Genomic DNA, 15,760 nt, shown 5'->3' on the forward strand with positions numbered 1-15,760 from the left:
CTCTGTTTGGACCATTCCCTGTCTCTGAAGTCTCATGGTTCTTACGACGTCTGAAATATCAAACTACAAAAAAGAAGATTATAAACAAACAGGAAGTTTCTTCTTTAACAGCAGGAAAGAAAACAATAATAAAAGACAGTCAAACTTACATCAGCGTCTTTACTAATGAGACCCAGAACCACGTCTATACAGATGAGTGTTCCTGAGCGACCAATGCCTGCGCTGCAGTGTGTGATTATGGGCCCCGACTCATGAATGTGCCTCATGTAGGAGATGAACGTTAGCAGCTGCTCAGGTTGTGAGGGCGTACCGTGGTCGGGCCATCCCGTGTAGTTCAAATGAGTTACGTGCTGGATTTCATCGGTCTACGGAGGAAATGTACACGATAAAGAAACTGTATCAAAGTTGAAATTATTAGAAGAAAGTGAGAGGATATGAGCACATAAACTTACCAGGACATCTTTGACCTCGATGAGTCGGATGACAAAGTTGTCCAGATATTGGTCCTTGATGAGTGTGATCTGTAACCGGTCGTCCACCATCTCTGCCGTCTTCGGCGTGTCGGGCCAGTACCGCTGACATTTCACTTTGCCACCCTCGACCTCTTGCGTCATCATGGCGATAACGTTGGACTTCTGCTCCCAAACCATTTGCCAAAAGTCACCCAGAGTGGTGGGTAAAGGTCCCTGGCAGGCGATGTACATGAAGTTCTCATCCTTCACGGGCATGTTGATGAAGTTGGCGTTGATGTAGCCTCCGTCTTTGCCCAGAACAACTCGAGTGGTGTCAACTAGAAGAGTTGAATGAAGTAAAATGTTTTAATGGCACAATGAATACAATTCCTTATTATGTTACAAAAAAAAAATGGGGCCGACACATTTGTGACTTTTCTTACAGGGAACGATATTCTTGTAGCGATTCTTCTTCTTGTTCTCCTTTGTCTGACCGATTAAACAGTCGTCCAGTGGCTGGAGATTTTGTAGATTCTATAAAGGAAGGAAACACAATAAATAAAGACAAATTAGTTTCAACCAATTCACACTGGGGCAGAACAATTCAGGTTACATCTTCCTACACAGACATACTGTGATTAAGATCAAGCTTCAGAACAATATTCTAATGATAATCTATCTATCTATCTATCTATTAGATTAGAGCAATCAAAATAAATAGCAGCCTTTGTATGGGCTGAAATATGTGCCACCAGAAACTGAATTTGAATAATTTGTATTTGAATTTAAATAGCTAAACTTGAATAATTGCATTAAAAAACTGAATTTGAATCACATCATTTGAATGTATTATAATACATCGATCAAAAATGTAGGTGCTCGATTGCAGCAGCAGAATGATTTCTCAATCCTTTACCAGTACCTGGATGTCTGTCACAGTAAATTGAAATTGAATTGTGAGAACTGAATGTGAAAACATAAAGATTTTTTCCAATGCAATGATTCAAATTAAAAATACAAATTCAAATGATGTGTTTTTTAATGCAAATATTCAAGTTTAGCTATTTAAATTCAAATATAAATCATTCAAATTCAGTTTCTGGTGGCACATATTTCAGCCCATACTAATTGCAATGTTTCAAGTTGCATTTTTTTGGCTCGAAAACAATGAATTGATTAGCCTGAATTCACATACACTAAAATTCAAATTCTTACTTCAAACTCCTGCAGCGGCACTTTCTGCTCCAGAAGCCCCCTCATCATGCGGACCACGGTGTTGAGCTTTGGTCCAGTGAACTGACCATCAGGGACCACTTTGACAAGGGGCAAAGAGGTCAGCTCGTCCTCCGTGATGATTGGCCCATCTGTAGAAACACAGACTTATCAAATACCAAATATGGTTACTACACTAACCCTACAAAACAGTGGCACAATGAAACAGAAGAGGAACTGACTTGTTCGCTAACCATAGAAGAACTCTTTCACTGATCATTGTTATCACTTTCACAAACACAACCTGTGCATGTTATTTAAGACATTTCATCAAAGTTTAAAGCTTTTTCAAAGTCAAATTTGAAGACCAAAGTTTGGATAGAGTTAGTCTTACCATCTCTTGACCTGGAATTCATGTTCTCAATTGGCAGCTCATCACTTCCCCATGTGATTTCATCTTCCTCTGGCTGCCCCGCACTCATTTGCAGATAGCTGTTGATTATTATCACAAAGCGTTGAGCATGTGTGAAATACAATAGGAAGCACTGCACGATATATTTATAACCTAACATGCGACAGGTGTACGCCCCCAAAAACAACACCTTACTTCTCATTTCTTGGATCGTCAACACTCTCCTCTTGCCATTCCACTTTTCGGGAGCTCTGATGAAGAGTGGGGGGGGGGGGGAAAGAAGAAATTAACAAAAGATTATCCGATATAATCAGTTCCATAAAGTCTGGTGGGTTTGATTTGCACCTCAGGAGAATCTTCAGGCAGAGAAGAACCATCACAGTCGGTATCCTCGGAAAATTCTTCGTCTTTCTCCGTCTCGCCTCTCTGCTCCAATGGCCCATCGTCGTAGTCTGGGAATACATGTGTTTGTTCAACTTACACAGTATATAATTCATAAACAGATTCACTTCCTTCATAAAACTGCACATTATAACATTTAGGATTGTTCAGCTGGGATTTTCACTACTGGATGCTCTACCTATTGGAGGTATGGGAGGAAAGCTGCCGGATTTCAGCTCGTCATGGGGAGTACACAGTTTAGTCTTCACGCCACTGTCCTCACTCAGATCTGAAAGCAGCAAATACAGATCAAATTCAACCTTGATATGTTATTGAAATAAGAAAACAGCATTTATCCGTCACAAAATCTGTACCTGTATTTTCATTGCACTGGTCGGAGTTGATGGGAAGATAAGCGAGGTATGTGTTTGGGTTTTGGTCCGGCGGTCTGGACACTACTAGATGCACCAAGCCTTTAGCTTTGCGGATAGTGGTGACAGCTTTGCTGTGGGTCACACCTGTCATCAGCTCTTCATTCACCTGGGAGAGATAATCCGAGTTTATGACAATGTACAGTTATGATCACATAATGCGACCATCTCTAGTACAAACAATTATACTTGTGTATACGTGTATCGTTTATTGAATTGCACGAGGAAGGAAAACATTGCATCACCAAATCGATATTTGACCCAACCCTAATATTAAGAATGTAAAGCAGTGATTATCAGTGTTCCTCGATTGGGAATCGAATGCAAAGAAAGTCACTTTATGAACTTGACTTTTAGATTTATTTGATTATTTCACATCTAAAGAAATAAGCAATAAGCATGAGATAACACAATATCTTCTTAAAAATGTTAATGCAACAGCATTTACACTCTGCAGGAGTTTTATTTGGCTGCCTTCTCCGTTTCATAAAGGCCGTGCTTTAGGGATGTGCAGATAACTTAACTGGGCTTAAATAATAACCGGCAGGTTTTGCAGCAGCAGAATGATTTCTCAATCTCTCAGCAGCTGTCGCTTCCTTTATTGATTAGGCTTTTTCCCCGAAGTTCCGTTTTTTTTTAGTTGCAATCAATGCAATAAAAAAAAAATAAAGCACACATTAAGGTTTGCCCTTTTATTTTCCACGTTAAATGCTGCCACACCGAGTAAAGGCACAAACATCAAACATTAAATGTATGAAGGTTTCTGGTGTGGGCAGATGGGTCACGTAGCATTTAAAACTAAAATAATACACATTTCTTCTACAATCTTACTATATGTAATTACTATGATTAAAATGATGTTAAAGTCCGAGCAGCAAATGTCAAAAGGCACTTACCTTCAGCAGCCTGTCTCCCACTTGCAGCTGGCCCGAGGACTCTGCTATTCCTCCTGGTGTGATGGATTTGACAAAAATGCCTCTTTCTCCTCCAATCACAGAGAATCCCAGACCTCCAGACTGCGGCTTTCCGAGATCCAGCTCTAAGATTTCCTCCTGCATGTTCCGCAAACAAACATGACATCATCTAAATGTCATGACTCAAAACCGAGCCACACGAGCAAGCGCACATGAGCTTAATGGTAGTAGTCGATCCATGAATGCAGAAACAGAAGAATGCGTTGGAATTCACGCACGAGACACAAATACAACGAAAGATTATGAAACGGTTTCTTAAAAAAAACTCACATCTAAGGGACAAAGTGATGTGAGACTCTCGGCATCTTCTGCTTTAAGAAACCCTTGAAACAGAAAACAGCGTGACATTTATATGCAAAATAAAACAAGTGAAATAATATGTCACAGATGAAATGTCCCGGTGTGAAACGTACCATTCATCCTGGATGAAAGTTTAGGGCTGATGTTGTTGTTGAGAAAAGAGACACTTTTCTGTGTGGGAAAAACAGGCTTTCCATCCCTTTGAGGCACAAAATAACCCAGAAAGATTACGGTACGTACAGAATCTTGAGCTGGAAATAATTTTCTGTAATGCTTCAGAGTTCAAACATCAACATCAACACTGACTCGGCATGTAAAATTCCACTTTCTCGGTGCTTCAGTGACTACCTTGTGGCTTTGAGCGTGAGGTTGTTGAGGGAGAGCTCCAACAGCCTCCTGTTCTCGCTCAGAGTCAGCTCCTGCGTGGGAGCACCGTTGATGTAGTGGATTAGATCGAGTGGTTTCAGGCTGCCTTCTTTAAAGGCCAGAGACCCTGGCAGGACGTCTTTCACAAACAGAACGTCATACACACTGTCACTCCCTCCATCCAGTACCAAACCTGGGGAGAGAAAAAGAGAATTAAGAATTAATAGTCACAAAATAGACATCATGTGTCATTAGAGATCAAGGAAATGTGTTAAATTGAATCACTGGCTTCACTGAGCAGGCTGCAAACTCATGTTTGTGTTTTGGGTTTGGTGTTTTGATCTGTTGCGCCAACCACCACCACCCACCTAATAACTCAACACTTCACCACACAGGATGCCAGCAGAGAGCAGCTACTTGCTGAGCTTTGCAAATTGTGAACAAACCTAAAAAGCCTCACTACCAATCTAAAAGAGGGTATAAGAAAAATGAGGGTCTGCAGTAGAGATGCGGAAAGCTGAGAGGAAGTCGAGGAAACAACTGCACTCCTCGCCGTCATACACTTAGTATTGAACATATATAACATCCATTATTTCTCATAATTTTAATTGGCATTAGCCTCTTAAATGCCAGAGACATATTTTACATATATATACCCCCGTAAATTTCAAACCCACCAGAGAGGTTTTATCAAGTGACAAGGGCTGTTTCTTACCCAGTGCTTCCTGGTTGCCCTTGAAACTAATGTCTGGCAACAAGTGGGCTTCAATGGGAGGCTTAGGAGCTTCCAGAACCCTCCCCACCATCAGGTCAACTACCCGAGGAGCACCACGCACAAGGTTGACCACTTCGGTGTGACCCATACTGCTCACGTCTGTGTTGTTCACCTGTCAAGAGATGAAAATGAATTATTCATTGTTTGTGGATTTGTAAAAAGGACTTTTGGGAAACATTGTCTCATATCTGTATGCAAAACATGGAGCATGTGATTATTTTAGCCTTGGGTAAAGGTTATCAACACCAAATTTTAATAATTAACATGTGTTTAATAGACACTTTTTGGGTACAAAGAATGGAGGAGGTTGGGGACAAATTTATACCATGATCATTCTGTCCCCGGGCCTGAGTCTTCCATCTCCTTTGGCTGGGTCCTGGACAATGTCATGGATGTAACACCCATGATCATTACCTTTGGTAAGCGTGAAGCCTAAACTGCCCTTCTCTGACTTCATCAGGGAGACTTTTAGCTCAGCTTCCTATCAACAGAGAAGAATACAAGTATAAAAGTATTTATTATTAAAATAAAAGTATCTTTTAAAAGTTAGATGCGGAATATTGTTCAAACTGTGCTCAGAAACATTTAGATCATCAATTCTCAATATGAGGAGTTTCCCCTCCTCGGTCCCCACCGGTACAAACTCCTCCATGTCCAGTCCATTGCCGGGCATGGAGAGGTTTAGGGGCAGAGGAAGTTGCGGAGGAGGCAGTGGATCTGGGCTTGGGGCAGAGATGGGGGGTGCCATAGGGAGTGTGGGTGCCTCAATATCGGCGGGCAGTCGGGATGAACGATGCCTGACAGAAACAACCATAGAGACAATTTCATATTATTTTCATATTTCAAAACTGCAATCAAAGCAGCTGATGTTATGAGTAGACAATGATCAAATACCTCTCGCTGCAGTCTGATCTTGTCATTTGCAGGTTCGGGGAGTAGAAGGCCGAGTGGATGGTGTCGTCCAGTTGACCTGTGCTGTCGTAACGTCCCAGTCCCTGGTTGCTGCCGGGAGTGTGGTAGACACTCCGCTCCCAAGTCTGCCTGCTGTGCTCCAGGGTGTTTGGGCTGAAGGCTTCCTCCACCTCCTCATCGCCATCTGTGCTGTCACTGTAGCTGTTGCGGCGGCTGGGGGTTTTGTGCAGCAGCCTCTCCAGTGCGTCCTCCACCAGGCCCTTATTAGTCTTAGCCTGTGGAGCTAAGGGAGAGGTTGTCCTGACGATGCTCGCGCTGGCCTCCGTCTGGGTTATCACCTCCTTTCTGGGTGATGGCCTGGGTGTCTGAGAAGAAATACATTTCATTTATACTTCATTAGCACTGCATAACCTTTGGGCCTTTGTGAACAGAATCAATGTAACATTGTGTGTGTGCTTAATCAGAAAATGAGCTATGTCAAGCATTACTAGCACACTTCTTTGTGTTTTCAGTCATACTTCAACTTGTTTGCTTTGCTAGAGCAATGTTTGCTGTTGACTCCGTCTGTCTTGACACAGAACTAATCACTACCTGCTAATCACTAATCCCTAACCGCATGTAATTAAGCACTGCTATACTGAGAAATACAGAAAGATTGAGTGAACTCATCTAACAATAGCTGGACATTTATGTTTAAAAGTAACGCACTACAGTTTAAGTTTAAGTAACTAGTGGTGTTTGAGAGTCTCATAGAGCAGTAAAGGACAGAAACCATTTAATTTAAGACTCACCAAAGTGGAGGTGTCCATCTCAGGAAGAATACCAGGTTCAGGTCTACAGAGGCGCAAAGTCACCTCCTGACCAGTTCCTCGCAAAGCTGAAATCACCTCCTAACAGAGACAAACATAAGTCCAAAGTAAATAATAGAATTTAAGAAAAAAAAAAAAAATAATAATAATTCCCTCTGTTACTATCAAGTTGTGACAGGATGCAAAGTCTTGCGTACATGTTGCGAGAGTCCTTTGAGGGGCGTTTGATTGACCCGCAGGATGATGTCACCCACGTTGATCCGACCGCTCTCGGCAGCAGGCTGACCAGGAAACAGCTTCTTAACGCGCACCATGCTGGAGCCGTGAGGTTCGTCGGGGCTGTTCTCCTCTCGACTAAAACTGAAGCCCAGCCCTGACGTGTTCTTCAGCAGACACACCTCGAACACGTTATCTGTAGAGACAAGAATGCACAGTGTGAAAGATTATATTCAGCCCACACAGAATAAGGGCTTAGAGATACAGGATGGGTGAAAGAATGGATGGAAGAGCTAAGAAATATAAATTGAAATGCTTCTGATGATTAAAAAATTAATAAAAAAAATAAATCACAGTTTACTTTTCATAAAGAAGAGATCAGAACCTGTTGAGGCTCTAACTAGAGACAGATGCAAGTTTGTTGCATAAAAAACACTTTTTCCAGATTGGAGACAAATTTCCTTCCTGACCCTTTGCCAACTGCACCATGTACATGCTTTTCTGTGTCTCATTATTACTGTTACACGCAGTCGTCAAGATCTACAAGTCACTCACTTTCAATCCCTGCTGTGACAAGACAAGGATGGACATATTATTTTTTTTGCATACAGACTATTACTAGTTTTATTACCATTTCATCATGTTTTCCCAATCACTTCCTGGCAATTTTCCCAGAGTGGAATTAACAGCCAAGTGGCATTAATGTAAACCTGCAAATGTATCCCCATCACTGAAAAATATATATTTTTTTGAAACGACACCTCTATATCCGCTGCCAATGACTACTTTTGTAATAATCAGTATCATAAAAAAATATTGCTAGGATAACTGTAAGAAAGAGGCATATACAGTAATCGTGGATGATTCGAGCAACTAGTCAATGACCCTTCAGAAACAACGCTGGCTTGTTTGGAGCAAGCAAGACTATTGATGTCCTTCACACAGGCAAGATAATGAGCTCTAAATGGGCAGCAGAGTGTTGCTAATAGGTTGTACACACACGCTCATTTACTTTCAAATGAAACGACCTACAGCAAGTTACTTTGCCCGCATAGAACAAATGGCCTCAGTGAAAACCCTGTTATTTAATAATCACAGAGTTATTGCTTTTCATTACAAACTAAACACTTATACAGGTTCTTCATGGAGTGTAACTTCATGGTGTAAAGATATTATTAAAGATATTCACTACTGTGCAAAAGTCTTGGGCCACCATTCAATGTGTTGTTTTAGAAAAACTATAACGACCATACAGTACCTCATCAATGTCACTCATTTCACCATTCCATGACATGCTTGAGCATTACATAGATAAGTTGCAGGAGTTGATATGTGACATTTCAGCACAACAATATCTCAAAGTTACAATTTACATACGGTGCGTTTAACTGTGCCACCTCACCTTGCGTGATGAAGCTATACTCTGGTTTTTCTTTGACCTCGTGTGGTTGTTCTTTGCTCTTGTTTTGCTCTCGGCTGCTGCCAACACTCGTTCGAGTGCACAGAGGTGTGACGGGAGCATGGACGTGGTCTGCAGGCGGATGACCCTTCTCCAGCAACAAGTGCACCGTCTGAGGGACGAAATGATTTGCTTAGCGTTTCCGGACCAGCTGGTGGCAACTGAACAGCTCCTCATCAACATACTAAGGACAAATGCTGTGCCTCACCTGCCCAGTGTCTCGGAGAGCCTCTACTGCTTGCTGATGAGTGGCTCCCTCCAGGCTTTTGCCATTTACAGCCACCACGCGGTCACCTGAGTATAAATAGGGCAGACGGACACCAATTAAGACAACAGAAATAGTGCAACCATCACTATTTGTAAAAGAAAATATGAGTGTCGCGGCTGTTAACCTTTCTGTATCCTTCCATCCAGCTCAGCTGCACCTTTAGGAATGACCGCTTTGATGTAGATGCCTCCATGTCGAACCGTAGTGTTGACTCCGCCCTAAGAAACGAAACACAGCTCTTAGTCTACTTGGCCAAAGTCACAACCCGAGATTTTGTATGGGAGGTTTGATGGGATGTGTGGAGGGTTTTTTTTTCACTGGTAAAATGATAAATGCTTTGTCTTCACTGTAGGTTTAGCATTTAGTGCATTACATTACTGACATATTGTAGAAGGGGATATTAACAACACTTCACAGCAGAAGTATTTAAAATAAACAATCTGCCCAACTATCCAACTGTCATACTTATAATTTCCCTACACAATGGGCGTAATTACTGGCTGCTATTTCACCTTTATGTGCATCAGCTGCTTCATGATTTCTAGCAATTCTGGCAGACTATAATCAATTATTTGTGATGTATTTACTTCCCTCATCTCTAAATGCTCAACTCTTTGAGAGGAAATGAAATCTTGCCTTCACACACCAAAAAACTGACTTAAGCAATGAAAACATGTTCCAATGAGCTGACTGCGCTCACCTCGCTCACCTCTGCGCTTTACCTTGTTGACAAATCAATTTAGTATTCATGAGGTCATTTAGTTGGAATGTTTAAATTATTCCTCGTGCAGCAGTTAAAGCATTTATCATGTAAGTCATGAAACACTCACTGAAGTGTAAATGACCAAAAAAAAATCCTCCACTGTGACGTGACTGATGAGATTACTCGGGGGTTAAACACGAACAATCACAGACGGTGTGAATTTCTATATGGTGCCCATTTAGTTGTGATTGTTCTGAGGTGAATTTGATGTTTCCTTTTTTCGTTTGTGTGCATTGCTGATGCAACAAAACGGTGAGTCATTTTGATATTTGACAGGACTCAAAGTTAAGTGAAGCTATTGTGTCTGCAGTGTGAATGAACCCATGGCAATCAATAAAGTGTTGAAATTCTGTTAAAAAGAAATTATATTGGCTGCAAATCTCTCTGTCTGAGTTAGCGGCAATCACATAGGCAGCCAGTAGAAAGAGCACTTCCTGGACCTGGTGAAACAGTGTGAATGTCCAACAGATCATTTGTTAATTTTTCAACCCTGCATTGATTAAACCCATAAAAAGTATGAAATTGTTCTGTTAGTTCAGCGGAAAAATAAATAAATAAATAAATAAATTCCCAAGCATTATAAAAAGCGAATCAACCCAAGCAACAAAAAAGTGCACACACACACAAACCCACACAAAAATGCCAAAATGAGGGGGGGAAAGGGTCAAAACAAAGAGAGCGTGAAAACCTTTTCAAACAGTACCGTGACACTTATGCCCAGGCTGCTGTCTTTTTTCGACAGCTCAACGTCAAATAGATCTCCTGGATGGAGACTATTGACCCCTGGGGCATTACCATTTACATTTTCCATGATGTTTTCCTGCAAACAGAAAACAAGTCGATTTATCACAAGCTGGAACATGCGGAGAGAATAAGGGATCAAGGGAGAGGGAGGAAGCTGAACTAGGTAATATTGGAAGACAAACAAGCAGATAGTATTCTATTCGGGGGGAAAGATGTGCAGTGTTCTGCTAACAAACTGCCCTACATGGACAGAGTCAATGCAATGACTGGCAGTTATAGTAGAAGTCTATATACAGCAGGCAGTTAGTTGTGCCAAGCATTTGACAGGTATTGTGTGCAATGCTTGTTTTGCAGAAGAACCAATCTAATCCCAATCTAATATAAACACATTCAAAAATGTTTATTTTGTTTGCTCCACTCAGATATACAAATGTTTTTTTATAGTTTTGATTCATAAATCCCAGCATGTGGGATAACTCATGACAGTGAACAATACCATTGACACCAGTGAATTCATTGACACAAACGCCGCACCTTTTTGCCTTTGAGTTTCTCTTGGCTACTGGAATAGGTCTCCTCGTCCATGTCAGAATCCCCCCAGTCAGAATGTTCGGAGACTTTGGGAGCTTCTGACACTTTAGCTTTTCTAGTTTTAGGTGGCAGAGCTGGTGGCAAAGGATCCGAAGCCACGTTAGATTCTGGTCTATGTTGTTGGGCAGTGGATGAAGATGTGGCAGGAGCTGTAGCTCGTTCAAGCAACTGTTGAACTCCATTAACAGGGAGCTGGCTGATTTTCGCAAAACTGCTTGTCCTGGAGTCCCGAGAGCTGAGGCTCGGGTGCTGGTGGACTGTGGACGATGCCACTGGTGGTGTGGCACTTCTGTGCAGAGGAGGGGTAGGGCTTAATGTTCCTGTGTGCTCCTCTGATGAGGTATCAATGTCTAGTTCTCCTTTCTGGCCAGAAGTAAGTGCTTTCAATGCAGACTTGGCCTGGGAGGAGACATAGCCAGAAGAAGAATCTGCCAAATCAAGGAACAAGAACAGTGTTATTACTCTACAGGTCTAAGTGTAAACAAAAAAGGCAATGTAATTCTTATATATTACAAAATACTCATCACATGTCCCTGCCTTTACCTTTGTAGAGCCTCTCTTTGGGCTGTGACACCACCAGAGTAACTTCATCGGGAGCATTTTGAAGACGATCAAGTGTGGAAGCATGAGAGAGTCCTTCTAGGTTTACTTCGTTCACAGCGATCAGCCGGTCGCCTGCATCAACATCACAGCATGGAGGAGAAATGGGTGAGGAAAGACAAGAACCTGCTTTAAATTATTACCGCGGACAACAAATCATTCCATAATTCAGCGGTTTAAAAACCTAAAAGGGCTGTGGCCCAATTTGAAACTCTGGCACTTTTATACAGGCCACAAATACTTCAATCAACAATTTCCTTTCCCTTTATCTATAGTTTTTAATGACAGTACTGTGCAAAATGGCCAAACGTGCGTTACCGTCATGTCCCACCAGGGGTCCATGGCGCACTTTAGGAATTTAATGCTGTAATATATCAATTAGGAAGGAGGAGGATGGCAAAGCACAGGCCTACCAGGTTTGAGACTACCATTGATGTCAGCAGGACCTCCAGGAGTGATGGAGCTAATGATGGTACCAAGATCCATATGACCGGAGTTCTCTCCTCCTACAACCTGGAAACCTGGAGAGCACAAACAGACGTAAACATACACACCGTGTACATGCTCTTAAAACACATCATATCAGGAGAACACATATCCCTTAATCAAAAACTTAAATTGTTGGTACACTGTTGAATCAGAGACATGGCAGCAGGGAAACTTACCTAGACCGTACTTAGCATCTTTCTTTAGGTTTACAGTCGTGATGTCTCTCTCTGGATATGGTAAAGCATTTAGTTTTTTCATGAGTGATTCTGTGTGGTGAAAAAAAACAAACATTCCCCATTTAAATAAATTGCATGAGTTCTGTCACGTATCACCAATGCATATGGTGAAATTAGGGTAAGTTAATTCCATTAGGGATTTAAAATGGGTCGTTTATGAAGACTGTAATTATAAACCGAACCAGACAAGCATGCATTGTGGCTGATGTGGCTCTACATTAGCACAGTTGGCCGGAAAAGATGGACTTAGCTGGGATGAAAGGGGAGGTCACGACTTCAGAGCCAACCATTAAGCTTTTAAATGGTGGGAGCGAAGCCAGAGTTCAGTTCCACGAGCAGGCAGCGCAGAGTGGAAAGGCTCAACTATGCATTATGTAACCGTGATCTAGGACTTATTTTGATTTGCATATCCGTACTTGGCTGTGCCGTTACAAAATATATGGTTCAACAGATTGACAGAGAGGATTAAGGACGCTATAAAATCAGGGACCGTGGAAAGTGGTGGGGGAATTTCCCACAGTTTGTATCTGAAGGGGGGGGAAAAAGGAAATGAGAAATTAAAATACCAACCATCAAAAGAGGCTGGGGTGGAAGGTGGTCCAGAGGAGCTGTGCATACTGACCCCTGGAAAACAACAAGAGATCAAAAGAAAACAAGAGATCAGCAAGGCTATAATTTGCCTTTTGTGCACTACACAGAATAATGGTGGTGTATTATACAGTACAATGACCGCTAAACCCACCAGGACATTAAATAATCAAATAAATACATTAACTTTCAGATAACTTAATATTAACATTGTCATCACTCATTTGTGTTTTAGGTTAACATCCCCACCTACTACATAAGCTTGGCCATTATCCTCTATGGAAGAGGAGTCGGAGTCTTTTTTGGACTTGCTGTGGCTCCAGGCCTGGCTATTGTGCAACGCTGCGCTGTATGACCTGTGAGGAAGAGAGAAGGGGGAAAAGAAGACGAATCAGCCTGAGGTGGCAACTTTCATTTCTGAATGGGGCAGAGGAATCAAAAGGAGACTGAATGAAAATAATAAAAATATGCTCTGTGCTGTTAAAATCCCACATGTCATTTGTAAAGATGACAGAAGAGGGAGCAACTGCCATTAAAATATGTTTTTTTTTTCTGATTAAATAGGAACACAAACACAAACACACAGGTAGGCACAACAACACAAGGGCAGGTTTGAACACCCCCCTCCAGAGGGTTAATTAAGACACAGATTTGTCTATGTCTCTGTAGTATGAGGCCAAGTAGCCCCAGTAACAGAGAGTAAACTATGGCGTGAGGTGAGCTTGGAGACTCAAACCGTGAACTTTCTGAATAGTTCTGATGGATGGTAAAACAATTAACAACCAAAGATGAACATATGTCCTTCATAACAACAAGTGCATGTGGAATGGATCATTTCCATTTCACTCACTTGTCTGGGTGGTGTGTCAGAGAGCCTGTTTCTGAGTTGACTCTGTGGTGCTGCTGGAAGTCAGAGGCCACTTGGTTAGACTGTGGTTGACTCAGTCCACTGTGCGACTGGCCATGATACGACTTTGCCACCTGGTGCTCTGGAGACTCCGGCGTCTGTCCAAGGTTGTGGTGGGAGTGGCTCATTATTCGCGGGTTGGAAAGGACTGTGGAGGCCACTGGATTGTAACCTGGAAAGTGCAGCTCATCTTGGACTAATATTGGGCCGGCCGGTGCCTTGTTGAGGGCCGCCTCCGAGTATGAGATCCTCTTAAGGTGGTCCGGGTTAGAGCGTGTCGATAAGCTGTCGGAGCTCACCGTCCTTCCCACCGATTCTCCACTCCGATATTGTAGAAGGTTCAGAGGGCAGTTCTCTGATTGACATGCAGGACATACGAGAGAGAAAAAATACTGAATATTACTCACTTATGACATATGAATTTATTCTTTGGTTATATATTACAAACAATTTGTGTGAATAAGCAAGTGACAGTAATAAAAAAAAAAAAAATATGCAAATAGGCTCAAGCACAAAGCTTAATTTTGCCTCCCCTATAAAATCCATAAGAAAACCAGGAATATCAACAATCTAAGAAAACAGGAAAATAAGTTAAAGTTAAATAAACAATGTCAAAACAAAACATATATTACTTTAATAATTGTAAAGCTTTACTGAAACTCCACAGTGATTTTAACAATTACATAGATATACAACCAACAATGTAACAATGAAAATGTAGGGACTGCCCTCAACACTGGTAACCAAGTTCCTACTTCCTGGTAATATCCGTTATAATCGTCACAGCGGATTACAAATATTTCACTTCCGATGACTCCAGCCTTTTTGTTCAAAGTAATAATTATTATTTATAACTTGACCTAAATTTTCAATTATTAAATCGGGGTAAGATACAGAAATATATTTTTGGCAAATGAAAAAACAGGTGAAATTGTAAGAAAAGGGAAATACACGAGCATCAGCTTTTATCTGGTGATAACGAGAAGGCTGTCTGACACATGCAGCTGACATCTTCACAGGGCTTGTCTTTCTGTGCAGGGCTTGTCTTTCTGTGCACATGTCTGTGTGAGGTCTTTCGTCTCTGGGTTACAAATGCAGCTATTTTCTGGTCGAATATTTGCATCTGAGGGTCACATGATGTGATGAGACATTATGTTATACATAAATTGTCCTACCTAGGTCCTGCAGCTCCTGGTTGCTTTGACGCGCCTTCATCTGCAGGTAGAATTTGTGCTGATCAGAGCAGAGCTGCTGCAAATACTGACACGTCTTCATGCTGTCCGTCTGAAATATGTGCTTAATCCCATCCGATGTGTTCTGCAGGCAAATCTTCTTTTTCTTTAGCAGAGGAGGAAATAAAACAAGTCAGCGAAAGCACAGAGCAAACAGGGTAACTTGTAGTGAATTAGAGAATGGCATGGTTTTATTTTTCTTGGAAAATAGACAGATACGTACTGTAAATGAAATCTTTTTAGTCTCCCGCCAGGGAAACCTAAGCACAGGGGTACGATTTCCATTTAGGACTTCAAAAATGACCACCGCTTTGGAGTAGACACCCAGCATAATTCCCGTCTGAGACCTCCTCTCTGGGAGCACCCGATGGAAATGGACTCCGTACTCCGTCAGCTTCTGGCTCAACTTCACAACAACAAACACACAAATGTTTAATTCTTCCACAGTCTTCAGATGTATCACATAAAATACCACATACTTCATGCAGAAAATAGGTAATTCTTTGGCACAGCGATCAAATACGAATATGGTTTTTTGTTATGTGGCATGAATCAAATAGAGCTGCTTGAGTAACAAACTTCACAAAGAATGAAGGATAAAAGGCAGAAATATTACGCAACTATTTTTTTGTTATGGACGCTA

At 41.6% G+C, this 15,760-nt stretch overlaps 1 protein-coding gene across 3 annotated transcripts in view; it reads right to left on the minus strand.

Annotated features, from left to right (window-relative positions):
• The window catches only part of ptpn13 (protein tyrosine phosphatase non-receptor type 13), a 46,934-nt gene that overhangs the window by 1,095 nt on the left and 30,079 nt on the right, over positions 1–15,760 (minus strand). Inside the window, exons 16-48 of one of the 3 annotated variants that reach the window (XM_058616845.1) lie at positions 15,341–15,523; positions 15,061–15,223; positions 13,829–14,240; positions 13,228–13,334; positions 12,961–13,014; positions 12,331–12,420; positions 12,079–12,186; positions 11,609–11,740; positions 11,009–11,493; positions 10,434–10,550; positions 9,092–9,185; positions 8,908–8,993; positions 8,643–8,811; positions 7,222–7,436; positions 7,007–7,105; positions 6,198–6,580; positions 5,938–6,100; positions 5,629–5,784; positions 5,244–5,415; positions 4,511–4,721; positions 4,276–4,361; positions 4,133–4,185; positions 3,785–3,940; positions 2,832–2,997; positions 2,657–2,746; positions 2,422–2,528; positions 2,272–2,327; positions 2,059–2,156; positions 1,668–1,816; positions 896–986; positions 453–790; positions 150–365; positions 1–63 (exon numbers count right to left, since the gene is read on the minus strand). In XM_058616845.1, the coding sequence (XP_058472828.1) occupies positions 1–63; positions 150–365; positions 453–790; positions 896–986; positions 1,668–1,816; positions 2,059–2,156; positions 2,272–2,327; positions 2,422–2,528; positions 2,657–2,746; positions 2,832–2,997; positions 3,785–3,940; positions 4,133–4,185; positions 4,276–4,361; positions 4,511–4,721; positions 5,244–5,415; positions 5,629–5,784; positions 5,938–6,100; positions 6,198–6,580; positions 7,007–7,105; positions 7,222–7,436; positions 8,643–8,811; positions 8,908–8,993; positions 9,092–9,185; positions 10,434–10,550; positions 11,009–11,493; positions 11,609–11,740; positions 12,079–12,186; positions 12,331–12,420; positions 12,961–13,014; positions 13,228–13,334; positions 13,829–14,240; positions 15,061–15,223; positions 15,341–15,523 (5,268 nt within the window). Of the gene's footprint in view, positions 64–149; positions 366–452; positions 791–895; positions 987–1,667; positions 1,817–2,058; positions 2,157–2,271; positions 2,328–2,421; positions 2,529–2,656; positions 2,747–2,831; positions 2,998–3,784; positions 3,941–4,132; positions 4,186–4,275; positions 4,362–4,510; positions 4,722–5,243; positions 5,416–5,628; positions 5,785–5,937; positions 6,101–6,197; positions 6,581–7,006; positions 7,106–7,221; positions 7,437–8,642; positions 8,812–8,907; positions 8,994–9,091; positions 9,186–10,418; positions 10,551–11,008; positions 11,494–11,608; positions 11,741–12,078; positions 12,187–12,330; positions 12,421–12,960; positions 13,015–13,227; positions 13,335–13,828; positions 14,241–15,060; positions 15,224–15,340; positions 15,524–15,760 lie in introns of all 3 variants that reach the window. The other 2 variants (XM_058616844.1, XM_058616846.1) reach the window with 2 other exon arrangements.

The sequence above is a fragment of the Solea solea genome, chromosome 19 (assembly GCF_958295425.1).
Source record: "Solea solea chromosome 19, fSolSol10.1, whole genome shotgun sequence".
NCBI lineage: Eukaryota > Metazoa > Chordata > Actinopteri > Pleuronectiformes > Soleidae > Solea > Solea solea.